The 27,482-nt window shown below is 40.7% G+C and overlaps 1 protein-coding gene across 1 annotated transcript in view; it reads right to left on the reverse strand.

Moving 5' to 3' along the window:
* Nucleotides 1–1,876: 1,876 nt before the first annotated feature.
* LOC119731158 overlaps nucleotides 1,877–27,482 on the reverse strand; it is a 39,343-nt gene continuing 13,737 nt past the window's right edge. The window contains exons 5-19 of the mRNA XM_038204204.1: nucleotides 20,260–20,422; nucleotides 18,874–19,015; nucleotides 16,584–16,712; nucleotides 15,475–15,557; nucleotides 14,639–14,833; nucleotides 14,180–14,358; nucleotides 13,470–13,611; nucleotides 12,412–12,636; nucleotides 11,210–11,347; nucleotides 8,291–8,481; nucleotides 7,119–7,227; nucleotides 6,442–6,615; nucleotides 5,390–5,580; nucleotides 3,975–4,152; nucleotides 1,877–2,847 (exon numbers count right to left, since the gene is read on the reverse strand). Coding sequence (XP_038060132.1) covers nucleotides 2,747–2,847; nucleotides 3,975–4,152; nucleotides 5,390–5,580; nucleotides 6,442–6,615; nucleotides 7,119–7,227; nucleotides 8,291–8,481; nucleotides 11,210–11,347; nucleotides 12,412–12,636; nucleotides 13,470–13,611; nucleotides 14,180–14,358; nucleotides 14,639–14,833; nucleotides 15,475–15,557; nucleotides 16,584–16,712; nucleotides 18,874–19,015; nucleotides 20,260–20,422 — 2,340 coding nt within the window. The 3' untranslated portion in view covers nucleotides 1,877–2,746. The remainder of the gene's footprint in view (nucleotides 2,848–3,974; nucleotides 4,153–5,389; nucleotides 5,581–6,441; nucleotides 6,616–7,118; nucleotides 7,228–8,290; nucleotides 8,482–11,209; nucleotides 11,348–12,411; nucleotides 12,637–13,469; nucleotides 13,612–14,179; nucleotides 14,359–14,638; nucleotides 14,834–15,474; nucleotides 15,558–16,583; nucleotides 16,713–18,873; nucleotides 19,016–20,259; nucleotides 20,423–27,482) is intronic.

Here is a 27,482-nt window from a genome sequence, read left to right on the forward strand (position 1 = left end):
TGTTATACTCTTGGTGTAAAGGGAATATAAATTATATGGAAATAATGCATCTAAACTCTTAATAAATTTTTAATCAATGTGCAATTAATTAATGAATAATCTAATTATCATCAGAAAATGAGTGATTCTATGACAACTCTTTGACAAGTCATTGTTTTGTAATTGTTTACACAAGAAAAGACGCACTCTGTACCTTTCAATTTATTTTTTTTTCTGTTATAAATCTAAATGTCATTGGATCATTATTTTGAAATGGTACTTTTCCATTTTTTTGAAATTAATGAATTATTAATATTCTACGTATATATCTTCTTTCACACAAACACTTGCATACACAGAACCGCAACAAAAACACATTCTCAGTCGACTCTCCGAGTAATCAAACTTTTATTTGGACTTTAATTTTCTATGGAAGCAAAAGTTCAAGTAAAAAACTTTCTATAAAACAAAATACAATGTTAACTGCGTATTTATATAAGCGCGACACTCACTTTGAAAAATATTCTGAGTAAGCAAAATATATCTTTTTATTACAGTCATGTCACAATGATAAAAAAAAATACATATTTCTTAAAGAAAGATTAGTGGTATAAATGTAATTAAAGACGAAGGCACATTTTGGGGGAAATTACACACATTTTTGAAGTTGTTGGAAATGGAAGAATTTTTTTCATTCAGCGTTTTTAAGCAAACCCAAGGCCTACAGCACACCTCTGCACACAGGTTTTGAAGCAAACACAATTTTAATAATTCACACTGTTCTCGGCAAAATTTGTCTGTTTGCAGCAGCTAATAAAGCTTTGGCAAAATATCTTTCAGTTTCATACCTTGTTCATTGTTCAAAGTTGCATTCCCTTTGCTTTTTTCAAGTTTCATATCCCAAAATATAAATTCCTTTTGTAAATTGCTATTTTTTCTAGCAATATAACGTTATTCATTTTTAAAAGACATCGACTGACAGAAAATTGCCTCGTTTAGTTATTGATTTATTACATTACAAATTTAATTGCAGCCGGCAACTATTCCATTCTCACGGGGATGGCTGGTTCCAGCACCAAACTCAGCATCGATAATGTACGGACCGGGAACCAGTCTGTTCGTAAGGCAGATCTGTTCGTGGCCAAAATCAAAAGAAGTGCGAGTGCACAATAAGCTCTGGCCGCCTTGCATGGAAGTCTTGCATGAAATGATTGTGCGTACAAGCCCGGGCCGACGTCCCACGCGAAAATCAGGCGCTGAAAATTGACCAAAATAAGCCCCTAAGTTTCCCATAAAAACACCGCTGTATACCACATGACTATAACATTACATAATAACATAATTTTACAAATTGTTACAAACAATTTTTGTTAAGTATTTCATTGCCGTTGTTTGCTTTTGTCTTTAAATTAAAATTTGGTAGGTACATTTTATGGGAAACTCAGGCGGCTCGTTTTTGGTCAATTTTCCGGGGACAGACATACGCAAAATAGACGCGCATGAGCATCGATCAGGATAAAGCTCGTTTTTCTTCCCGATACTTTTGTCAAGAGTGCATTTACTGACGACGGCATGGCATTTGGTCAATTTTTGGTCAAATACTTTTGGTCAATTTTCAGGGACAGACAGACAGACAGACCGACCGACCGACCGGCCAACCACCAAGTGACATGAAGAAGCTCCTATTAGAGCTTAAAAATAACAAATTCAAAGGTTTGCAGGGCCAAGAAGGGGGGGGGGGATTTGGGGGGGGGGGGATTTGGGGGGGGGGTTAGAATAAAACATTTAAGTTGAAAAACAATTGAACTTGTTAAGAGCATGGGTAAAGCAACTTTAGCAAGAATAAGTCTACAAATCCTTTCTAAAAAAACAAGTAAAATTGCAAAGCAAGTACATGTAAGTCACTACAGCTGTATTTGTAACAAAAAAAATATTAAAGTGCTATTGCATTAAATAGGAATGTGTGCATCAAAAATGGACGAGTTGATTTATTTTATACATAGTTACTAATATCAATTCAAGAGTGGAAGATGTTCGAAACACTAGAGGGCAGCAAACGCCATTTTTATAGCGCCCTCTTTGTTGTGCAAACACACTACTCTGAGTACTCAAGTAAAAAATTATTCACTTCAAAATCAATTTCTTACAAAATTTTATGTATATGAATAATGGTAGTCTTTCATGATACAATCACAAAATCTAGTGATAAAAAATTATTAAGTAGTCTACAAATTTAAACTGTGCCTAGTCGTAGGAATAAGTATGTTAAGATCCACAGTTGTGTTAAGGCATATAGGGTCATTTCTGAATTTATCCCAAAACTAGCCGACTGAACTATTATCAGAAAAGCTTACTTGGATTAAAAGACGTTCTGGTACTAAACACCCTGTGACATTATTCCGTCTGGCTTGCTGTCATTTAGAAGAAATCAAGAAATGTAGGTGATTTCCAATGATCAGTCAACTGACAGGTTTTTTTGAAAATATAGAGTGCTATTGACAAATTTATGTTTCTGATCAAAAGGTTGTGCATTGTTTTTCAATGTTCACGCAAAAAGTGTACTATCCACTGAGCTGAAACTTCAACAGGTTAGGTTTTGAACATTCTTCTTTGGATTTTGAGTGGTGTTATTTCTGGAAACGAACAAAATGCATGAAAAGCAAATGAACCTATGCGCCTTTAATGCGATAAACCTTTTTTCCCTACGGGCAAAAAGTAGTCGCACTGTGAGATGTTAGTCTGGGTCCCAAGGTCTTCTTTATGTGTTCTAAATCAAAGGATTGTCAAGCACCCATCTACGCTCCCAATTGTTGCGGCGTTTCAACATGGACTCTCGCAGGTCGTGCTCAGGGCTTCGCTTAGATACACCTGAAGGAAACAACAACAAAAACAGCAAAAAATGTCGAAAAGAAACTTTGACAAACTTTCACTGATACAAAATAGTGCTTCTCGGAGTGCATCATTTGTAGCTTTCCAAAAAGTAACTGAGAAAATTATCGTTGAAAAGCACACTTGGTTTAAAGATGATAATGGTACTAAACTCCCTGTGAAATGGTTCTTTCTGGCACTAAACTCCCTGTGAAATGGTTCTTTCTGGCATGCTGTCATTTTGACGAAAACAATAAAAGAAGGTCATTTCCAAAGATGCGTCTAAAGATGCTTTTTTGGAAATTTCCATTAGTAACTCGTTTTTAAGTCGGCGAAGCCGTGAATGGGTGTGCGCAAGCGTTAACGCGACGCACACACGCATTCGGTTGTTATAATTTGTCGGTTCAGTGCGCGACTTCGCGTAGCTGCGATCGGCCGAATGAGAACGTGTCAGGGACGCTGATTTCAGGCGCAATTCAAAACATGACTCAGCAACATTTGAATTGAAATCAAGATCCTAGAATATTGTTTTCTCGGAATATACAGTATTCACTGAGCTAAAACTTCATCAGGTTAGTTGTTAAGAACCCTTCTTTAGATTCTGAGCACTTTTGTTGCTTCAAATGAAAAAAATGCAAAGGGCCCATGAAAAAAATAATTTCATTAATGCAATCCTTGTAAATTATGCACCTTTGTGTCCCATTTTACTTTTTTTCAATTTTCACAATGCCACTTTCAAGGTTGTTTTTGTGCATTTTCGGGATGAATATCCATATTTATTATATCAATATTCATGAATATTCATATTTGTGAATATCCACATTCATGAATATCCATATTCATGAATATCCATATTCATGAATATCCATATTTGTGAATATCCACATTGATGAATATCCATATTCATGAATATCCATATTCATGAATATCCATATTCATGAATATCTATATTCATTCATATCCATATTCATGAGCAAAACTATGACATCATTCAAGGCAGACACTTGAGTGTCACAACAGCTTCAATGCCAAAAGTTGCCAGAATTTCAAATGTAGTCGAACCCTAAAACCGTGTTGTATTTGAATCCTAATTTTTTTTTAAGAATCACGAAATTGTTTATCTCTACCTGAGGGCAAATCCTCCACCTTTCCGTACGGAGGCAGGAAGGTCCTGGTGTAATCTGTGCACCCACTGCCTGTCCATTCCGTAGTTAACTCCGCCACCCTGCCCGCGACGGTCTGCTGGTCCAAGGGAGCAGCGTAGAACTTGATCTGAGTAATGTTCTTGTTGTACAGCATAGCCACCTGGAACGGAAAGGGAATTCATGACAAAGAAAAAAGTTTGAAACAACATTTATTTTGTTTAAACCTTTCCCGTTCACACTGAGGTAAATCGTGCTGCGAGTTAAACAAAAAAGGTTAACTCCTAATCCAACCACATGATTAGTTCATACAGGGTGAGTCAACAAAAGCGGAACCCAAACCCCAAAAATTATATTTTATATTTTAAAAAATATGTAGCACCCAACATAATAATGACTGGAAAGCCAATTTCATAATCTAAAAGATGAATAATTACTGAAATTGCTCAATCCGTTCAAATAATATCACCATTTAAACACAATGACCCTAAAGCCTCTTTCATCGAAAAATGCGATTTCAAGAAAAATGCGATTTCAAGAATCGTCGCCACAATTGTCTTCAATCATAAACCTCAGTTTAAAATCTCAGTTTAAAAGTTGAAAACATTCAACAAAGTCCTTTTGAAGGCCAGTCTTTTAAAAAAACTGGATTTTATAAATCATATTGTTTGCCTAACCGGGGTTGTTAATAAAGATATTGTTTACTACAGCTGTTGACAGTTGTTGAAACAAGTATTCTGTGTCATTTTTGTTGTTGCTCCAAACAGTCACTAACAGATATAAACGGGTCACTGACAGATATATCCGGCCTCACTCCCTGCATGTTTATCCGTCATCCATTCCGAATACCGCAAAACCTTTGCGTGTATACACGTCATCCAGCGTGAACTGGTTAAAGACCTTGTACATCATGTGGTCGGACGTACACAGAGAAGTTGAATTTTACAGAATTGCCCAATACTACCCCTGGTTTCATTGTCATGTTTGCCAAATGACCCGAACCATTTTGCTTCCATGTGAAGTTTTGTACTAGCCTTATCAAGAACGTCACAATTGAAAATTGTCTACTCAAATCATCTGTTTGGACAAAACATTCTGGGTGAAGAAAATGAATTCAGGGTAGTGACTAAAAAACCTGATCCATATTAGGCTGGATTCGAACCTGGGTCACAGAGGTGAACGGATGGTAAATACCACCCCACCACTCTGACTCCCTGGGTCAGGGGTCACAAAGGTGAAAGGTCAGTAGAGAACTACCACATCAACATTAGGTTACATCTGAAACAGGAGTTTCTGTCTATGGCTACGGATATCTAATGCATTGTATAAATGTAAGCCTTAGCCCCAAAACACCAATTCAGATACAAATCCTGCTATGACTAAGAATACAAACTACTCACCTTCAGAGGTTCTTGCAGAATGTTGAGCTCAGCCACATCTTTGACCCACACAGTCAGGACACCAGACGCGTGGATGGCATAGAGTTTCTGCAGTAATTCGTAGACTGGCGACGGGTTGTTCTCCTCAGAGTACAGACGCTCCTTGACGCTGCGACTGGGGTCCGGACGATACAGCACCTCAACAGTAGGAACTGCACATAAGACACAGATTCAAATAGTGCTTACATTCCATTATTGGGTGAACCTGTATAAATCGTCGCATAACTGACAAACCGGCGAATCAACTATTTTGGCAATTTTGAGATTTTGTCGTCGTCGTGGTTTTTAAAGGTTGCTTTTTCAAGTATTTATGCCAAAATTCTTAATTCTTGTCTGGATTTTGAGATTCGGAGCCCCTCCTGTGCATGTGGCGAATCAGTCATAATAACAAATTCATAATTTGACATAGTGACGAATACGGAATTTCGCTGGTAACCAGCTAATGTAAGGTGTGCATTCAAAGTACCAACGAATGCAATTTGTCAGTTTGTCAGATCGCGCGGGCGCTGTATACAGCCGGAGGTCCCGTGTGTTGTGTAATGCAATGCCCGTAAAAGAACCCAGTAACACTTATCACTAAGAGAAGGGGTTTGCCCGGTGTTTCTGGCCTCCTAGTTATACTCCCTTGTGGAAGTCCTATAGGAGAAGAACCAACCAAGTTCCAAGTACCAAGATATAGTTGTAATAGGCTTGTGATTGACTTGTGATTGACTTGTGATAGACTTGTGATAGACTTATGATTGACTTGTGATTGACTTGTGATAGAATTGTGATTGACTTGTGATTGACTTGTGATAGACTTTTGATTGACTTGTGATATACTTGTGATAGGCTTGTGACATAGTTGTGATAGAATTGTGATAGGCTTGTGATATAGTTGTGATATAGTTGTGATATACTTGTGATAGGCTTGTGATATAGTTGTGATTTTTTGTGATAGACTTGTGATAGACTTGTGATTGACTTGTGATTAACTTGTGACAGACTTGATGATGACTGTACCCATGACTCACCCATCAGTGAGAAAAGTGGAGTCTTATCAATGCAATGTGAGCGGCAGGCAGCAATCTTCATCTCCGTGTTGGCACGGACGTATAGGTTGGTCTGGTCCTTAGATTCCAGGAAACCAAAAGGCACCCAGTGAAGGAAGTTGTTACAATGCTCTACCTTCTTCTCGTAGAAACTTCCTGATTGGTCAAGACAAAAAGAGACAAATTACAATAAACGACAGAGAGGATTAACACACTGACCAAAGGTTTGAAAGATTCCTTTAAACAAACCCCTCTACTTTAACCACACCCATTTCCCTTTAACTCCACCCATTTCCCTGTAACCCTTCCCCTTTTTAACAAGTAGAACATGCATTAACACACCCCTCCAGAGCTCGCCTGACCTCCGTTTTATGCAATAGATACTCCCCCTTTCCCCTTGAATCACTCCTCTCAGCTTTAACTCCACCCCTTTCCCCTTTAGCCCCACCCACTTCATTTTAACCCCTCCCCTTGCACATCACCATCTTTACAAATAGACCAGGCACCCAAACACCCCTCCAGAGCTGCCCTGACCTCCCAAGTGTCATGCAACGGATGCTCCGCCCCTTCCCCTTTGAATCCACCTTCTCCACTTTAGCCCCACCCCTCTCCCCTTTAACTCCACCCATTTCCCTTTAACCCCTCCCCTTTCACCTCACCTTCTTTACAGGTAGAGCAGGCACCGACACAGCCCTCTAGAGCTGCCCTCACCTCCCCTGAATCATGCAGCAAATGTTTCCTTGACACTTCGATCCAGATACGTTCCACCTTCAATAACAAAAGTGTTATTTCATTTGGGCACTAACAGCATCAGAACCTTACGAATCAGACTTTTTTTGTACTTTAGGAAGAAAGTCTCCGGTTTCTGGTCTGCAGGTGTGTCGCCGTAGCCATGCGCGTCGGCAAATTAAAAAGTTATTTTTTCAATGTAAGATGATGTCTCAAAACCGCCAAACTCACTGGTTCGACTGGAATCCTGCTGCTGCACACTTTTAGCGTGTTTTTAGATGTGGTTACGATGAGCATAAAGCTTTGTGTGGCCTCTCTGGGCTTCCATATATTTTGCACTAAATTTAATCAGGCACCATTTGCAGACGGTGTTGTAATTTTGTAATTGCGCGTCTGAAAGCTAGACTGAGGGAGCGATGGTCGTGTATCTGGAACCTGTAAACGCTTTTTAATTAGCGCAATATGTAAGGGAGCAGACTAATGACCAGCCTGGTTGCTCATGCACGATGTCGATGTCGCTGTATGGTCTGACATTACCATTTTTTTTCATTTTTGTCTCGACTATCCAAATTTCCGGAAGAATGTTCGTGTCGGTCGAGATCGTCAGTGGGTGCAGAATTCTCAAGCCTTATGGCCTGGAGGTCACCTCAAGCTCCACTCTGAAGGTTATTTTTGAGAGTTTTAAGGGGATCGAAGCGTCATCTGCAACATCAGCTGACATTTGAAGAGAAAAAACGTAGGGGGGAAAAAAACGCGTCGCCGCACCACTTTTGGGACAAGCTCCATACCAGAAACCCGAGACTTTTTTGTTTTGGCCTAAACTGCTGAACCGAACCCAAACTCACTGAACATACAATGTAAGTCTTTCAAACCGTGGCTTTTAAGTCTTACGTGGAAAATGGTGCTTGAGTTCTTGGGCAAGACACTTTACTACAATTGCCTCTCTCTACCCAGAAGTACACATGGGTACTTGTGAAGGTAGAGACACTAGATTGCGCTGATTGCTTCAGATTAATGGTCTCAATTCCTGATGAACAGACGTAATAATTGTGAAGTGCTTTGGTAAAAGCACTATATAAACACCACATTACATGAACATTACCTGTTCCTGTCTATGAGAAGATGTCTTGCTACAGAATGCTGTGTTCTCTCTTGGGATGCATTTCTCCTCATCTACTACAGCCGGACCTGCAGATGACGCAGCGGTGTGATCAAAGTCAATGCTCTGCTTCTTGGGCTGATAGGAGACACTGCAGGCAAGCACAGGGTCGATGGGGTCTACCACGCGCCCCTCTGAAATAAAAAACAAAAACAAATGGAATGTTAACCCTAACCGCCCTGAATCCTCCAAAATCCTTTTTGCAAATTGGAGGAATTTGCAGGATTGAGGTTACATGGCAAAAGTGCGGTCTTGGGTCGGACCTTGTGTTGTTTATGCTCAGCCGTGCATAAATTTAGTCCTTGATTATACTTGACAACCTCCGTACTGCTCCAGGATGTCACTGCCTCTGCCTCAGCCTATTGACAGTCATAGCCGGAGGATTTTGCAGGATTCAGGCAGTGGTCACCTCTCCATGGACCATATTCAAGAAATAACGGAGGAATTTGCAGGATTGAGGCTATATGCTATTTTTCCATGGGGCCAATTGGAGGACTTTGCAGGATTGAGGCTACATCCTAGCAAAAAGGCCTAGGGAGTTAGGGTTAATGGAGGTTGCCTTAACATTTCGCCAAAAATTCGATTTTCGCAAAAGGCAAAATTTTCCAGTCGACTTCTGATATCCGCTCTGTTCACAAGTACCCCCTCACCGGCAAAGAAAGTACAGATGGGGGTGCCCGACCGACGCCATCTTGCCTGACTGCAATTTTGCCGCGACGCGCGGCCGTACCACTGTGTGTACTTAGTACAAATCCCCTGGTGCACGTGCGTCACACACAAGGGATGGTGCGCGTTAGCCAGCTAAATGTCCCGCCCATGGAATATCGTTGCTAGGTAAAAGGGCGCCCTCTATCGTTGGCGCACGGAGCCCATACAGCCAAACGCCACAAATACTGATTCACAAGAGTCATTTCAATAGTATTTTTCACCCATTCCAATGGGATGGGATTTACATAGTTAACTTAATTTGCATCAGAGTGAAAACACCAATGACAATCTGATGCACTGATATCACTAACTGCGTAAATCCCATTGGAATGGGTGAAAAACTCATAGCCTTTAACAATCTGTTAGATCTCTGGTTTGCATGAACGGATTTCCATGGCATTTTCACTGAATATTCACAAGAGTATAATTGATACATGTATGCTCCATCAAGATGAAATACTCATGTTAAGTAGTTTTTGAGAAATTAAAGGATATCTGCTTGCACAACTTTTTTTGGGACACCTTGTATATAGTCCCTTTTATTTGCTGGATAATCTTTACATCTCTAGGCATTGTTTTGTTTCGCTTCTTTTTTTCAAGAATATTAAAGGTCTAGTCCATCATTTGTTATTTGTGCATTTTCTTTGTTTGAAGCAACAAACGTGCTCAAAAAATCTAAAGAAGGGTGCTGAACAATTACCTGATGAAGTTTCAGCTCAGCTTCAGCTGTATATTTCGAGAAAAACAGCATTCTAGGATCTCGAATTCAAATCAAAAGTTGCTGAATCATGTTTTGAATTGGGCATGAATAGGGCGGCCGAGACACGTTCTCACTGAGCCGATTGCAGCTACGCGATGCCGCACACTGACCCGACGAATTATACCAACCGCGCGTGCCTGTGTGTCGTGTCAATGCTTGCGCGAGCTTCGCCGAATAAAAAAAACGAACTACTAACGGAAATTTCCAACGGTGCGTCTTAAGACGCACCATTGGAAAGGCCTTCTTTCGTTGATTTCTTCAAAATGACAGCTTGCCAGAAAGAATAATTTCACAGGGAGTTTAGTCCCCTTACTATCTGTCATCCAAGTATGTTTTTCAACAATAATTACGTCAGTTACTTTTGGATAGCTGCAAATGATGGACTGTAGCTTTAAGGCAAACTTCCTTCAAATTACCATTGGGTTACGAGAGAGTCTGACAACCATAAAGTGCTACGCTATAAACTTTGTAGAAAATAACTAGGTATTTTGGATTGATGGTTGAGTTTCTGTGCAATACTTTTATCATATTGTATCATAAGCCAGTTCTATAATTTCCATTTGGGCAATTCCACACTAATGGGCCAATTAGATAAGTTTATGGATGTTGTATATAAAGAGTAAATGATGAGCTAGTGTTTTCTTTAGTTTTTTCCTACACCTTGCTTAGTTGAAAGTGACTAGGACAAGATGAGACAAAAGATGATATGTTTTTATTTGGGAAAAAATCAGGCATCTTTTCTGTGTGATACGTATGTAACATGGACAGACACACTGCTAGGAAAAGGGTGCTTAGGACAAATTCAGTTTCTAACAGGCACTTCCAGTGACATCGACCCATTTTACATTGTTATCAAACGAAAATATAACAGTTTTCACACTGGCTTCAAATTTATGATGTGATTAGGGTTACGTACGAACAGGGACAGACATTTTGTGACAAATGTCCAGTCTGTTTGTACGTATAAATCCTGATTATAAAATATCAAATAATTCTTCACATTGACTCTTGGTTTTCTAGGTTTTGACCGATAGCATTCCTCCGAGGTACATCTTCTTAAATAAGTCAACATTGGGGGATCATTAAATTGTATGCTTACTTATCTAAAACGTCTGTCCTTTGACACGTTCGAACACTTTTTAAAACAATATCCACTATTCTTTCTAAAATGCAAAACCAGTTATATCATTTGCAGGTGAGGACATTTGTTCGAAGCTTGCAATGTTTACAGCAAAAATTGAGAGACCAAGATCGTAGTTTTATCATCAAAACTTAAAGGTCTTCTCAAATGTCACACTTTTGGGCCCATTAGTGTGGAATTGCCCATTTATGAAGAAAAAAACATTAAATTGAATTGTACTGAATTTAAAAGGGAACAAAGCCTTTTCTCTTACCGACAGCCCTGACTAGCCATCGTAACTGCTCGTTCTTAAAATCCTCCTCCGTCTCCCCGGGACCGAGCAGATTACCGTCTTCAACCCAGGCGTGGAAATCCTTACGCATGTCAACAAAGACTGAGCTATCGTACAGACCTGGTATAAAACAAACACAAAACCAAGTTTTAAAATCAAATACTCTTGAAGAGTGAGGTTACAAGTTATGCAAATCAGTTGGTGCTGGTCGAATGCCTTGGAACAATCTTTTTCGGGAAATTTTCGTCATTTTGTCGCTGGATTGATTTCGGTCTGGGGACTCCAATCTTGTTAGCGAATGTAACCACACTATCCAGCTTTCTGAATCCATGTAAAATATGAGCCTCCAAGACCAAGTATTGAAAAATAATTTCATTTTTATTCGCATACGAGGCCGTCGCGGGAAACCCAGTGACAAAATAAAAATGGTTGTTCCAAGGCATTGACCAGCACTAACTGATTTGCATATTGAAGCCTCGCGTAAGGTCACTGTTTGCGCTTCATAATTCGTACAGTACGTGTGAGTGCATATGTGATGCGATCAGGCTAAATGAGTCGTTTGTCGACCCTGGTCAATTTTATTTTTACAGATTTGAAAAGAGCACTGTTTTAGCATTACTGCTGTGAAAACCGCATGCTGGTACCATCTTTAGTTCAAAAATTATGGAAGTCGGAACACCAAGAAATGTGATGAAGTGATGTGATGAAGTGATGTGATGAAGTGGTCCTATTTTGGCCTGGATCTTCAAATGAAAATTCCCGACAAACGACTCATTTAGTCTGATCGCATCACATATATAGCGCCAGCTACTGTTTATGTCGCGGCCGACCATCGATAGGTCTCTCTCAAAGACGACCATCTTTGTAGGAGAACTGCAACTGCGTAGTTTACACAATCATGCACGTATTGCGCAGTGTTGAAAATGTTCCAAAAACACGCTTGTTGCTCAAAATGTGTTCGAAGTACGACACAGCCGATGCGCGTTTTGCAAGTTGACACTCAAAATGCCGATGCGCGTGGCTGGTCTGTAGGAAATGACGTCATTTGAGAGAGACCTATTGACCAAGGCTAGATCATTGCCGTTTGAGCATTCGATTGGCAAAGCTCATGTAGCTTTAACCAGTTGGCCTTTAACAGAAGTTGACTCAGGGAAGCACTCCAACACACCCAATGCCGTACTCACCAACTCCAATATTGACGCCAGCTTTGATGAATCGAGGGCCGCATTCCAGCAGAGCCTGCCGCATCAAACGCTCCGGGTGGTGGGTCATCTCGTTTGAAGATTCGGGGTCGTAGGTCAACTCCATGCCCTGACCCAGAATGGGGGAGCCGTAGCGGGGATCCAGGAAGTTGATATTGTCGTGTTCTTCCTTGGTCAGAAAACCTTGAATGACATTGATCTTCACTTCTGAAGCAAAAGGGGAAAAAAGGAATAGTTTTCAGCGCTGTATAGTGGTAAGTAGTAAATCTGTCACGAGGAAATATGGCCTAGCAATCCAGCATTTATCTCTGGTTGTCTTAGCATGAAACGACTGAGAATATTTCTATTCCCCCTGGATGGGATGCTAGTCCATCGCAGGTTACTTCCCAGCTAATGCCAGTACCCATTTATACTCCTGGGTGGAGAGAGCCCAGTGGAGGTAAAGTGGCTTGCCCATGGACACACATTATGTCCAGCAGCTGGATTCGAACCCCTGACACTCTGATCATGAGTCACGAACGCCAACCACTATGCCACACTAATCAGTATAGCATCAGGATGAAGAGTGGGGGAGTGTGGCCAAGTGGTTAGGGTTCGTGACTCATGTTCCAAGGGTCAGGGGTTGGAATCCAGCTGCTGGCCATATTTTGTGTCCTTGGGCAAGCCACTTCACCCCCACTTGCCTCTCTCCACCCAGGAGTATAAATGGGTACCGGCATTAGCTGGGGAGTAACCTGCAATGGACTAGCATCCCATCCAGGGGAAATAGAAATATTCTCAGTCATTCCACGTTACTGAAACCGGAGATAAATGCTGGCCTGATGGGCCACATTGGCTCACGACAGACTCAACTTTACTTTTACTATCAAGACTTAAAACATGCTAGTGAGAAAAAAACATCACAAGGTTTCTCAGGTTACAAAATATCATGGCAAAAACACAGTGCTTGCTAGCTAAGCTGGCAAATGTAAATATATTGTTTTAAAGAAATAAATTCTAAAGGTGAATATCAAAAAAGAGAATACAGCACAATGACAAACCAGAATTAGCCAGGCTCCATTTCCTCTCTTGGTTGATCAGGTCCTGATAGCACAGGAGGAGATGGGGACTCAGACGAAAATATCGGCCATCCTCAGATGCAAACTGCTTCACAGTGGAATTGTCAGACAGCAACACGTCCATCTAAAGAAAACGACCACGAAATAGAAAAATATCCATTTGCTGGTAATAACTATTGGTGTGTTGCAGATTTGTAACTAGGAACTTCAAACGTCATGAGATATGCCGCACTTTTGATAATACATCGCAGGGTATCCTCATTAAGCCATTTGCGAGTTAAATTTGAATAAAATCTGGGACGCTGACTTTAATCCAATGCTTGGTACGTTTTAATTTTGAATTCTCCAGACCAAAGAGACTGTTACTTTATCACATGATTTGGGGCAAGACTTATGCTAGCAACCCCCAGCTCCGGCATGGTCTGGTGTCTTTGTGCCATTCTCACCCATTGTGAGCAATGTATTGGTGCTGAGCGTCTCTTACGTAACTACGCAAGAGCTTGCCCCGAATCAGGGCCATGAAATTGGGCCCTGATCAATTTGATAAATTAGCGCCTTGGTTTACAGACGAGGATCTATCGAATGATCCCTTTCAAGAGAGATAGTTGACCCACTGTTTCCTCAAAGCTGCGTGATCAATGTGATCAAACAGCGCCCTCTGTCGAGCAGGTTTACAGACAATACGAGTCTACCTGATGATCCTTGTCAAAGAGTGGTCGTTGGTCCTCCGTTCCCTGAAACTCCGATGGTAGCTGGTAACCCGCAGCCTCTGCGGCCGGTGGTTCAACCACAAGGAGCTCGGTACGAGCAAAGGTGATGCTGGTAGCCGTCACACCGGCTTGTTTCTTAGCGGCTATGAAGACGTGATCACCTAAACCAAGACAGATGCAACTGATATTAGGCTTGGGGAGGGGAGTAGGTCGGGGAGTGTCGCTATTGGTAGGGGTTCGTGACTCGTGATCAGAGGTCAGGGGTTCGAATCCAGCTGTGGTGGGCGCGTACTGCTAGTCTGGTATGGAAGGGTGTGGCTGGTGGGTGTGGCAGGATGAACCAGTGTTCTGGTATAGTAAAATAAAGCAGGTCATGTCAGGGTGTGGCCGGGTGTGGCAGGGTGTGGCCAACACTGATTGAGTAAGTGTTACACTTCTGACCTTTATTCTCCACATAATCAGCAGCAGCACAGGTAGCCATTCCTGCGAGACGATTGAGCTTAGAGACATCTCCGTCCGACAAGGCCAGCTTTGCTGCACGGCCCTCATAGTGCAGGGAACCAGCTGGCTGGTCCCCATCAGTGTGTGCACTGCCGTCGTGTGGCTCATCCCAGGCTTCTAACACCAGTAACTTAACTGGGATGAAAAAAATTGACAGCTGTTAACGGAAATCAGTTTTGATACGAGATATGAGATTGATATCAAAATAGTTTCAAGCATGGAGCTTTACATTTCAGTTCAGCTTCACTGATACAAAAGACAGTTCAAAACATCTGCTTTGTCTCCATATTAGATTGGGGAAAATATTTGGCCCTTAACTTGGAGGGATCATACACAATGTAGGTCCATACGCACAAAGAACTTCAAATATATGAAATGAGACTTGGGGTTTTACAGATTAAATGTTTCAATTTGGTCTTGATATTCAAGACATTCCAGAGGTGATGCAAAAACCAAAGCCCAAACGAATCCGTGGTCTGCAAAACCCTCTCAGCTTTGTGTGAGTTTGACTCTACCCATTCAAATGATACCAACGGCAACTTTCATGCAGTCACTGAGCATAGAAATTTTGTAAGCAAAAACATTTTGCTCATCAATAATGTGATGTGATGTACTTGATTTTGTTCTCAGCTGAATTTTGCTTAGTGCTTAAATTACATGTACTATACAATAATTTCTTCATCTGCAGTCACTCATTTGTCTGTCCTTTCCATCTTTACAATTTATGAATACAAATATGAAATCATGAATACTGAAATTCAAGGAAATCACGATACCTCCCGGCCACTCATTGCTGACGAGTTTCCCCAGTGTTCTTAGAAATCCCATCAAGCGTGCACTCATAGTGCGGTCAGCACATCTGCAGATACCGAAACAATTTCACAAACAAATTATTTAAACAAACAAAAATATTACCGACGTTCTACCCATGCTCTTCAACATATTCAATTGTTTTTCTTCTACCGAACTTTCAATGTCATGTTACTCCAAAAACATTTTTTCTATTTTGTACGTTCTCAACCGTCTGAAAAATATGGGTTGTTTTTGCGCCCCTGACTCACAAAAGGTTGCTGATGTGCCCTAACATGGTGCACTTTGATTTTTCGCCTCTAGCGCACTGCTAGAGCAAAATTTTAACTGAAATTTCACAGAACGTGAAATTTCATCCAGCTCTTAACATTCCTGTTCATAAATCGTGAGTTTATCTACCTGTTACAAGGTAAGCAGAGAAAATTGATTTTGGCGTGATTTTTCGATTTTATTTTGATGTGCACGGTGAACCCTTTGAAAATGCCCCCGAAAATAAGAGAACAAAAATTTTGACAAACTTCTAGTTGGGTATGTAAGTAGAAATAATAATGGTTTATCAGAATTTATCAACTTTACAGAAATTCTTAAATGTTAACTTGGGATTTTCTGAGATTTACTCAAGTGCGCCACGTCAGGGAACACTCAGCTGATTTGTGGCCAGTTTCCGGACGCTACCATTTTTGAATTTCGGACCAAATTCCATGACACTGAAATTGTTCACAGAGGTTCAACAGCAAGCATTGTTAAGGTAAAAACGACCAGTATTTAACTGAATGAATTTTAAGTTTGTCAACAAAGAAGTTTGGCAACACTGCATGAGGAAAGTCGAGGGAAACGTCAAAGAACACCACGTTAGGGAACACTACTAATCTCCTATATTATTGTTAGGCCTCAAATAATGTACAGTAGTTATTCCATACCTACATGTAAACCTAAACTTCAAAAGTGAAAAACTTCTATATTGCTAGAATTGCTAGACTTTGAAATCAAGATCTGTTTTGGGGGCTGAAACTTGAAAAATGCACGGGGACATCAACTTCATGATGGCCGAGGTTTCATAAAAGCTCCAACTTACCTGCTGTTCAAGGCAAAGCCCTTCATGTGAGCTGTGCAATCAACACAGCTTCTGTCTTCAACCCCACACCAGGCAGCCGATCGCTCCTCATTCTCAAAAGCTATCAGCGATCCCGGGTACTGGACCAACCTAACGGATGACGACATCCAAAAAAAGATCACACTGTCACTTAAAGGGAATGTACAACATTTGCTTTTGCTTCAATTTTCAGAAACAAATGGATTTGGAGGATTAGTATGTTATACCAAATATTGTTAAAATGACTTGTTTCACGTTTTGGGCTTGTAGATGCTGGAAAAACCAAGAAAATCATTCATTTTCTTGTAGTCTGGTTCCCTGACCCCACTTAAGATGAAACAGAGAATTTATAGACTTTGGGGGAATTGTAAGTTCAGAGAATCAGTCTAGCAGGCTTGTACCCCTTCACAGGTGTGTAATCACTTGCAAATAGTTTTTGCAGTTTTTGCAGCAAAGAGTTTGCAAGCAGTTTTTGAAAAAAGCCAGTTTTCTCCAACGCTGGTCGGCCGACCAGTGTTGGAAAAATACAATTTTTTTTGAAAATGTTGGCACACCAGGAGCCACAATTTTACAGGATGCTTTTAGACTGTCATTCCCTAACAATCCGGTAAGGTATTTTGTGATAATTTGATCATTTCGTTTTGAGATGTTTGCAAATGTTGTATCTTCCCTTTAAAGGCAATGTACACCATTTACAACATTCAAAAAGAAAACTGCCAAATGATAATGAAACAAGCTCGATCAGAAATACCCTATCTCAGGAGCCGCGAGCCAACGAATTCATGTTCATGCACAAGTCACGTGATTGTGCCATGTAATTTTTGGAAGGAGTAGTATTTTGAGTTTTAAAAAATCAGATTTTTGACCTCAATGACCCCATGATGACCTTTGACCCCAGATTGGTCATGTGACATGTTGGGGCTGGGCTACTGATACTTTTGACAAAGTTTGGTTGAAATCGTTCAAAATATGTACTGTGGGTGCAACAGACAATGTCAATGTTTGTTACTAACTAACTAACTAACTACCCAATGGAGAGACATGATCATTTGTTGAGCTGCTATCCCGCAGCAAAAACACCTACATGTAATTTTGGGGGGGGGGGGCTGTACATATAGCCGCATTTTAGGGCCATTTCCGATAGTTTCCAATTTTAAATATACATTCAATGCACAGTAAAATATTGAATTCGAGTCTTTCCTTTGGCTTTTTTCTTTAACCTTAATTTTTTTCATTTAAAGCCAGAGTCCATCATTTGCAGCTATCCAAAAAGTAACTGGCGTAATTATTGTTGAAAAACATACTTGGTTGAAAGATAGCTAGGGGACTAAACTTCCTGCGAAATTATTCTTTCTGGCAAGCTGTCATTTTGAAGAAATCAACGAAAGAAGGCCTTTCCAACGGTGCGTCTTAAGAAGCACCGTTGGACATTTCCGTTAGGCCAAAAAAAAAAAGTCTCCGGTTTCTGGTATGCGCGCGCGTCGCCGTAGCCATGCGCGTCGGCAAAATGAAAAAGGTTTTTTTTCAATAAAAGATGATGTCTCAAAACCGCCAAACTCATTGGTTTGACTGGAATTCTGCTGCTGCACAATTTTAACGTGGTTTTAGATGGGGTTATGATCGAGAATAAGCTTTATGTTGCCTCTCTGGACTCCCATATATTTGCACTAAGTTTAGTCGGGCACCATTTGCAGTCATCAGCCGACATTTGAAGCAAAAAAAAAAACAGGTAAAAAAAAAAAAAAGCCGCGTCGCCGCACCACTTTTTGGGCAAGCTCCATACCAGAAACCGGAGACTTTTTTGGGGGGGGCCTTAGTAGTTCGTTTTTTTTATTCGGCGTGGTTGCTATAATTCGTTGGATCGATGCGCCACATCACGTAGCTGCAATCAACTCACTTAGAATGTGTCTCAGACGCTGAATTCAAGCCCAATTCAAAACATGATTCAGCAACCTTTGATTTGAAATCGAGATCCTAGAATGTTTTTTTTCTCGAAATATACAGCTGAGTGAAACTGAGCTGAAACTTAATTAGGTTAATTGTGCAGCACCCTTCTTTAGATTTTGAGCTCTTTTGTTGCGTCAAACGAACAAAATGCACAAGTTTCAAATGATGGACTATACCTTTAATCTCTTGTGTTTGATTTTCTTGGTTGGGGGGGGGGAGAACTGGGGGGCATAGCACCACCATTGGCAGTAGGGCATTTGAGAGGCATTCATGTTTTTGTCCACATGCATAATGGAAAGTGCTTGAGGATTGACCAATCACCAACCTCGCAAAGTCTGTGGTGTCATTGCGCGTGATGGGCAGATGGAGTTTACCAACGATACTCTCAGCGTCAACAGCATCTGGAGGGAAGATTTCCCCACTTGATAGTGACACATCAGCCGCACAGATCGGCGTCTTAGGAGGGTCTAAACAGAAGTAGAACAAGGGGGTAAATATCACAAAGAGTCAATGAAGAGACTCCAAAACACTTCAGAGAAAGGTGCGAAATCCAAGTCCTTTCAAGGTATAAATGAATAATCTATCAAGCTTTTGAGGCATATATTATGCCTTGGTTAAAGGTAAAGTAGAACATTTGTAGCTATCCAATAAGTCCAAATTATTGTTAAAAAGCTTACTTGGTTTAAAGAAACTAGTAATGGCTTTAAACTCCCTGTGAAATTATTCCTTCTGGCATACCGATACTGTCATTTTGAAGAAAACAATAAAAGAAGGTCTTTCCAATGACGAGTCAAGAGACGCATATTTGGAAATTTCCATTAGTAGCCGTTTTGTAATTCGGCAAAACCGTGAATGGGTACGCGAAGGCTAAACAATTCATAGAATTAAAGCTGTAGTGGTAACGTGATGGAAATACGTAATCAGTTTAATTTAAAAGTGAACAGTCAGTCAGTGAGATAGGTAACCAGCCTAATTGACGAGTGACAGACAGTCAACAGTGGCGTTGGGGGAGGGGGCCCTGGGGGGAACGGGGGCCCTGGGGGGAAAGTGCCATAAATACCAGTGCACCCCCTCCCCCCAAAAAAATCCTCAAAATTTGCCACTTGCCATGAGTTCTTTGCTTTAAGCAATTAAACTAGAGGAAGTAAGTAAACGACAAGTTTTGACTTGATTCAGATACCCTTAACCCAAGGGGTTTTAAAATCTGAATAAACTGATGAGAAAGAGGGCCCTCTAAGGCAAAAAAAAAAAAGTCTCCGGTTTCTGGTATGCGCGCGCGTCGTCGTAGCCATGCGCGTCGGCAAAATGAAAAAGGTTTTTTTTCAATGAAAGATGATGTCTGAAAACCGCAAAACTCACTGGTTTGACTGGAATCCTGCTGCTGCACAATTTTAACGTGTTTTTAGATTGGGTTATGGTCGAGAATAAGCTTTATGTGGCCTCTCTGGACTCCCATATATTTGCACAAAGTTTAGTCAGGCACCATTTGCAGTCATCAGCCGCCATTTAAAGCAAGAAAATCAGGTAAAAAATTAAAAAACGCGTCGTCGCACCACTTTTTGGGCAAGCTCCATACCAGAAACCGGAGACTTTTTTTTTTGGCCTAACTGATGCACACCCCTAATACAAAGAGGTCTATAGGCTGGCCCCTCTGGGACAGCCAAAAGAGCTTAGAGTAATGCAACACAGTATCCAATCGAGCCAAACCTACCGTAGGCAGCATCAATGCTGTTCCAAGCAAGCTGACTGACTTCATCTTGGCTGAGCGAGGCTGTCTGGTCGGCTGTAAACAGCGGTCCCTCTTCCTCCGCGCCTTGGATGCGGATCTCAAGACGCTGATCAAACAGGACGATCCCGATGTCTTGGTTGCTGATCTGAAGAAAAACAAAACAAAACAAAAACAAATAAGTTTAATAACAATGCAAAACACATAAATAAGATGCACAAATTTTTAATATGGACTGTGTGCACGAATAGTCAATTGTACTTTTTTTCACCACTTTAGAAAGCTCTATTGGGGGGACACACCACATGCACAGTCGTGTTTAACATAACTCCGGAGGACAAGCCATTGTCTTTTCCTTTGTCCCTGTAATATAACAACTCTCCCATAGATTTAGCACAAACGCATGATCGAGGGCCGTTTTCAACAAAAGATAAACGATCAAGGTCAACAAAGAATCTGTTGTTCTCCCTTAGTCTGTCAGTCCTCGGGTGTACATGTACGTATTGTACGCACACCAAAGAGCTAAATTACAGAGCACTGACTCATGTACAAAGTGATGCCTGCTGGGCGCATCCATGTTTGTGCACAAACCTACGGAAAACTTGAAATTTTATACGGCTTTTGTACGGCTATTTGCATATCTGCGTTTGTATTCTATACAGGTGCGTTATCGAAGCCGATACGCCCAAAACCGAAATGCACGATCAGCAAATGAGCGTTTCATTTTGCTCTACGCAAAGACTGCAACGCATGCACGTATCTGCAGCCGCAGATGATTAACCGTGACGTTTTTGTTTAAACCGTCATGACGCGCTTAATTTGTGTACGTTCTACTAGCGCGTTGCATTTAGAGTACACTTTCAAAATTCAATCCATGTAATTTCATTATGTTCTACAAACACGCACATGAATTCAAAATGTCTGCGCGCAGGACAGCTTCAATGTGTCTCCATGCGCAAGAATGAGGAATTAGTGCTCTAGTAATTTAGTATAGCTCTATGACACACCTGGTTTGTACATACAGCACTCATTCTATTCTGAATGTACATGTACATAACCCCATAGCATGAGAATCAAGCACCAATGGTAATGCGTTCGAATGACAATCCCAGTGGTCTCCCCCACTCTCCATGTGCAACCTGAGGGGGAACTTGTGCCTAACACTCACTGCTATGCCGACGACACCCAATTATACTTGTCATTTTAACCTTGTAGTTCAGACAACCAAGAGCAAGCGGTGACTGCCATGGAAAACTGTGTAAGGGATATACGTCTATGGATGCTACAAGATAAACTTATGATAAACGATGCCAAAACTGAATTTATCATTATTGGTAGTCAGCAGCAATTATCTAAACTGACTATATCTGGTATCAATGTGGGAGACTGTACTATATCACCTTCATTACAAGTTCGTAACTTAGGTTGCTGGTTCGACTCAAAATTGAGTATGCATTTATAAGCAGATTACTACCATATGCTCCACTACTTTTTATCACATTCACAATATCAGAAGAATCAAGAAATACTTGTCAAGAGATGCATTGATTACTTTAGTGCATGCTGTCATAACCAGTCGCCTTGATTATTGCAACGGCCTATATTATGGCTTACCAAATTCACAATTAGTTAAGCTTCAACGAGTTCAGAATGCTGCAGCAAGGCTTATTTGTGGCAAACCATCGTGGAACCATGTAACTCCTCTACTTTATCAGTTACATTGGTTGCCTATACAATCTCGCATACACTTTAAAATCCTTCTGTTGACCTTCAAGGCTCTTCATGATCTTGCTCCCAGATACATTATACATATGTTGAAAGTTAAGGTCCATTCCAACTATTCCCTGCGATCCAATGGGCGGTTGCTTTTAGATTGTCCATCTGGGAGAATGCAAAAGACTATGGGGGATCGTGCATTTGCACAAGCCGCTCCCAGCTTATGGAACCAGCTACCGCCTGAAATTCAGTCTGTTCAGTCTCGAACAGTTTTTAAGACTAAGCTTAAGACTTTTCTTTTTACAAAGGCATTCATGTATTAGGTTTTCAGGCCTTCATTTTTAGAAATTCGTGGAGCTCAGTTAATCGCTCTCCTGGGAAATCCGAGGAGCTCAATTTGAGCACCCAAAATTGCTCTCCTGGGAAGTCCGAGGAGCTCGATTTGCATGTTTTGTGCTCAAAGTAAAAAATGAATCCAAATCATTTCCTGGTGCCTTTCATATCATGCACACACACTTGCATCAGAACTGAGAAACAGATGCAACTGTTCACTACAAATTGAGTGCTTAATTCATGTCAATTTAATAGGTTTAAGTTTTACTTGTTTGTGAATCATCCTGTGGAAATAAAAATGAAAAACAAATTGGAGTTGACTTGTGGTTCTTTAGTGTTTCTATTTTGTTCTATTTTACTTCGTTTTTATTATACTCACTTTATTTTATTTTTATTTTGTTTTATTTACTGTTTATTTCAGTTTTTATGTATTGATTTTGTTTTATCAAATAGTTTAATTGTTTTGGTTTACTAACTTTACTAAAAACCTGTTTTTGTTTAAATTTGCATATGTATCATGTGGTGTAACAGTGTTTTTGAGGGGTTCTAAATATATATCCAAATTGATGAATAGAGCCCAGAGCCCCCTCCCCCCCCCCCCCAAAAAAATCCAATTAATTTAAGTCCGGTCATACATCTGTCAAAGAAATACTTTTTTTGTCACATAAATCCTCAAAATTAGTAAAATAGAAAAGGAAAATAATTATATGAATATTTGGTTTTGGGCACAAAAAATAAAAGGATCGAAAGTAAGGTCACAGAAATGTACAAGTAACGCCATTACAAAATGTCGAATGGTACTACGCACAAACAACGTCACCGTGCACGGGTGGCCTGTTGACCGGCCGCGCTTGCGGGCATAGCCCGGTAGTCGACACACGGAAAATCGCTCTGCACTCTATCATTGTGGGACCAATGAGCTCAACCTTTCGTAAGGTATTTCCAACCCAAACTTGTCAAAAATGAACGTTAGGTTTCTTGTAGATGTACTGGAGATCATTCAAAATGCCGCTCAATAACTCTGGCTCCCTTTGGAATATCACAACTTCCAGAAAAACGGTGTAATTTCACATAGGCCTACCCACTGTTGTCTGGCTGCACAGTATTAGATCGTGCACAACACAAGTACATTACATTATGTACCGTACGCGTTATGCGTGGCGACTTACGTACGGGAACTTAACCGTCGCCCGGCCCACACACCACACTCAACACGTGTGCTTGGGTCGCCCATTTGGAAGCACGTCCATTTTATCGAAAATAGGGGTGTTGGTATTACAAAGTAGGTGGTTTTAATTGCTCAGCCCATCAATTTCATAATTGTTTTGTGTTTTCACTTCATCGGAGGTTTATTTATTTAGTTTTACATTATAAATATTTATAAACTAATATATAAACTGATCTCAACCGAAATTATTATTTCATTTTATTCACTTAACGGTGGTGCACGTCTGAATGACGTGCTACATGTCGTTGATGAAAAGAAAATGGCTGATGTATCCATGTATTTGTTGATTTTTTTTGCAACAAAATCGTTCAAACATCGGGATGACATAACAAGTTAAGAAATCAAGTATATAAAATTTGGATTGACAAGATTTTACTGTTGGCTTTTATGTAGACAAAAACTGGAGTCGACAATTAATAAGCTTACAAATTTACCCAGGAGCGCTATTATTCGCGCGCCAGAAACCGTGTTAAGGAGCGCGAAGGAGCGCGATCGCGCTCCTTAAAAATGAAGGCCTGGTTTTACTATTATCTATTTTAAATGTAGGTCTTGTTTTTGTAATTTTAAGTTTCATTGTTTTGACAGTGTTTTCTAAAATATCTAGTGTTTTTTACATTTAAGACTAATGTTTAATTCAAATTCGTATTTTTAATATTTTAGCTACCGGTACTGTTCAAATTTTGTAATGCGCATTTGAACATTTTATGGTATATGCGCATAATAAATGCAATTTTATTATTATTATTATTATTATTATAAATATTATTTAAAGGGAATATACAACATTTGCAAACATCGAAAAATAAAACTACCAAGTTTTTGCGAAATACCTTAATAGGATGTTGGTAAATGACAGTATAAAGCATCCTGTAAAATTATGGCACCTGGTATACTGTCATTTTCAAGAAAAGTGGTATTTTTGTATCAATTTCCAACGCTGATCGGCCGATCAGCGTTGGAAACAACTGGCTTTTTTTTTCAAATACTGGACCCAATTGACCATTGCACTTGTTTGCAATCGATTACAAACCTATGAACGGGTACGAGCCAGCTTGACTGGTTCCCTGACCTTACAATTCCCCAATGTATGTAAACTGCTCTGTTTCTTCTTATATGGAGTCAGGGAACCAGACTACAGGAAAATGATCATTTTTCTTGGTTTTTATAGCATTTTCGAACCCAAAACCTCCAAAAAGTCAGTGTAACTATATTTGCTTTATATTTCCAACCCCCCAATTCCATCCATTTCTGAAAATTACAGCAAAAGCAAATGATGTATATTCCCTTTAATGCCATCAAAATCATTGAAAATGCACCTTTGTGTCCCATTTAACCTTATTTTCAGTTTTCTCGTAGTAATTTTGAAGGGTCTTTTGGTGCCTTTTTGGTTTTTATGCTAATACGAATTTCCATATTCATGAGCAAACCTGTGATGTCATTCCGGGCAGAAACCTGATAGAATTTTGGATACATGTATTTCGCTGTCATAAATTTTCTTTTCTTTGGTGATTCATTTGTCATGTTTGTAGTGTAAGGCAATCAGCGACCCTTGGACTCTTGGATTTTTATTTATAACCACACTGAAAGACACGAGTGAACCACAAGTTGATTTTTTTACACAGCTCCAATATGGCCTAGTAGTAAAACGAAAATAATCAAGTTTTGATGAAATTCGAATTCAAGTCTAATGAAGTGGAAATTTATGCTCTAAAAATATACACTGCAGTCTGAAATCAGAATTGGAGTTAAAGCTACAGTCCATCATTTGCAGCTATCCCAAAAGTTACGGTACGTCTAATTTCCGTGCGTAGTTCGTTTTCTTATTCGGCGAAGCACGCGCAAGCGTTGGCACGATGCACAGTACGGGCACGTGTTTGCTATTATTTGAAGGATCGCGTAGCTGCAGTTGGCTCAGTGACAACGTGTCTCGGACGCTGAATTCAGGCCCACTTCAAAACATGATTCAGCAACTTTTGATTTGAAATCGAGATCCTAGAATGCTGTTTTTCTCGAAATTTGAAGCTGATCTGAAACTTCATCAGGTTAGTTGTTCAGCACACTTTTATAGATTTTGAGCACTTCTGTTGCTTCAAACGAACAAAATGCACAAATTACAAATGATGGACTGTACCTTTAAGTTATTACTCCAGCGCTATCATCAAGGTGCATGCATTTGCACAAAGGAAGGTAATAAGGCACACGCCTCAGCACTTATTGCATAAAGCCGTGTTCTAAATATTCAGGCAGTAATGAAACGAGGTACCGGTACAAGGGCGAGTGTTAAAGAAATTCAGACAATGGTTGAAGCAATCTCACAAAGACCTCGCACTGCATGGGCTCCACTTCACCTTCCCGGCCAAGTTGGTGAGAAAAAAAAATCAATTTTGTGTAGATGAAGAGAGGCATATTGTAATTGTGATTGGCATAGTTACGTCACGTGTGCCCGAGTGGAAACGATTGCGTAGTGCTTCTTAAGGGTTTTGAAACACTTGCCAATGATGTTGTCAGTGGCAACTGGGGGAAATCAATTTCGTGTAGACGGAGAGAGAAGATGCAATGGGATTGGCACAGTTATACCGGATGCAATGATTTTGGCATACTGAAAGGATCGAAGGACATGCAGAATGTTGTCAGAGTGTGCCGTATCTTCATGGTTTAAACACTCCTGCAAGAAAGCAAGCTTGCTGAAGACCACCGCATAAATCGCTATCTTTGAGACTGGAAACACTTTGTCTTTTGATTTTGTGAGACAATTCTAAACAGGTAAACCGTCACTCGCAATACTGTGGAAGATCCTGAGCATAGCAGAATTTTTAAAACACGATCTGAGTCTTTTATAGTGGGCTTGTACCCTTCGCCGACGTATTTTATAATCATTGTATGTACTCAGTGTCGTCTGAGGGATTGCGAGTAAAAAAAAGTCATAACACTGCACAAACTTACATAGACGGGCTCGAACCTACAATCTCCTGCTTATACATGTACTAGTGCAGACGTCTTTACCACGCGACCGCCGAGTTTTCAAAAACATTCTCAGTCACTGCATTTCAGATGCTGCTCGCTTTCCACTGATGGTGCGAGTTTGTATGCCCTCTCTTACTAGTCACTCGACTCTCTCCTCCAGAAGATTTTCTGCCTGAATCGATCAAGTTTGTCACCCTCGTCATCTCCAAGATGTTGATCATCCAAGGTTTGGCGGTTTTCCTCCTTGTGGGTCCAGTAATCGTTGTCTCACAGTCCTGTGGCTCGAATACCGACGACTGCCCAGCCTCTTGGATGACTTGGAATGGTAACTGCTATCATTTCACTTCTGCCGTGTACACCTGGGACAGTGGACATACACACTGCGGGGCCATTGGTGGCGCGATGGCTGTTCCCCAGTCACAGGCGGAGATTCAGTTTATGGGGAGCCAAAACATTGAACATCTGTGGATCGCCTGTAAGGATTTGGACCGTGATACCCAACTAGAGTGCGACAATCATGCAGAGGGAGGCGCTTTCGTTAACGGCTTGGGTAAACAAGATGGAGGAGGATATTGCATCACTCTCTACATGAACATGAATATGTTATATGAATGGCACTACCACCCTTGCACCGAAGAGTATATCGTTGTTTGTGTTCGGCCTCCTCTACCGCTGTGTTTACAAACCACAACTGCTCCACTAACAACCACACCTGCTCTGCCGACAACCACACCTGCTCTACCAACAACCACACCTGCTCTGCCGACAACCACACCTGCTCTGCCGACAACCACACCTGCTCTGCCGACAACCACACCTGATCCACCAACAACCACACCTACTCTACCAACAACCACACCTGCTCTGCCGACAACCACACCTGCTCCACCAACAACCACACCTGCTCTGCTGACAACCACACCTGCTCTGCCCACAACCACACCTGCTCTGCCGACAACCACACCTG

The sequence above is a fragment of the Patiria miniata genome, unplaced genomic scaffold (assembly GCF_015706575.1).
Source record: "Patiria miniata isolate m_02_andy unplaced genomic scaffold, ASM1570657v1 HiC_scaffold_23, whole genome shotgun sequence".
Classification (NCBI taxonomy): Eukaryota; Metazoa; Echinodermata; class Asteroidea; order Valvatida; family Asterinidae; genus Patiria; species Patiria miniata.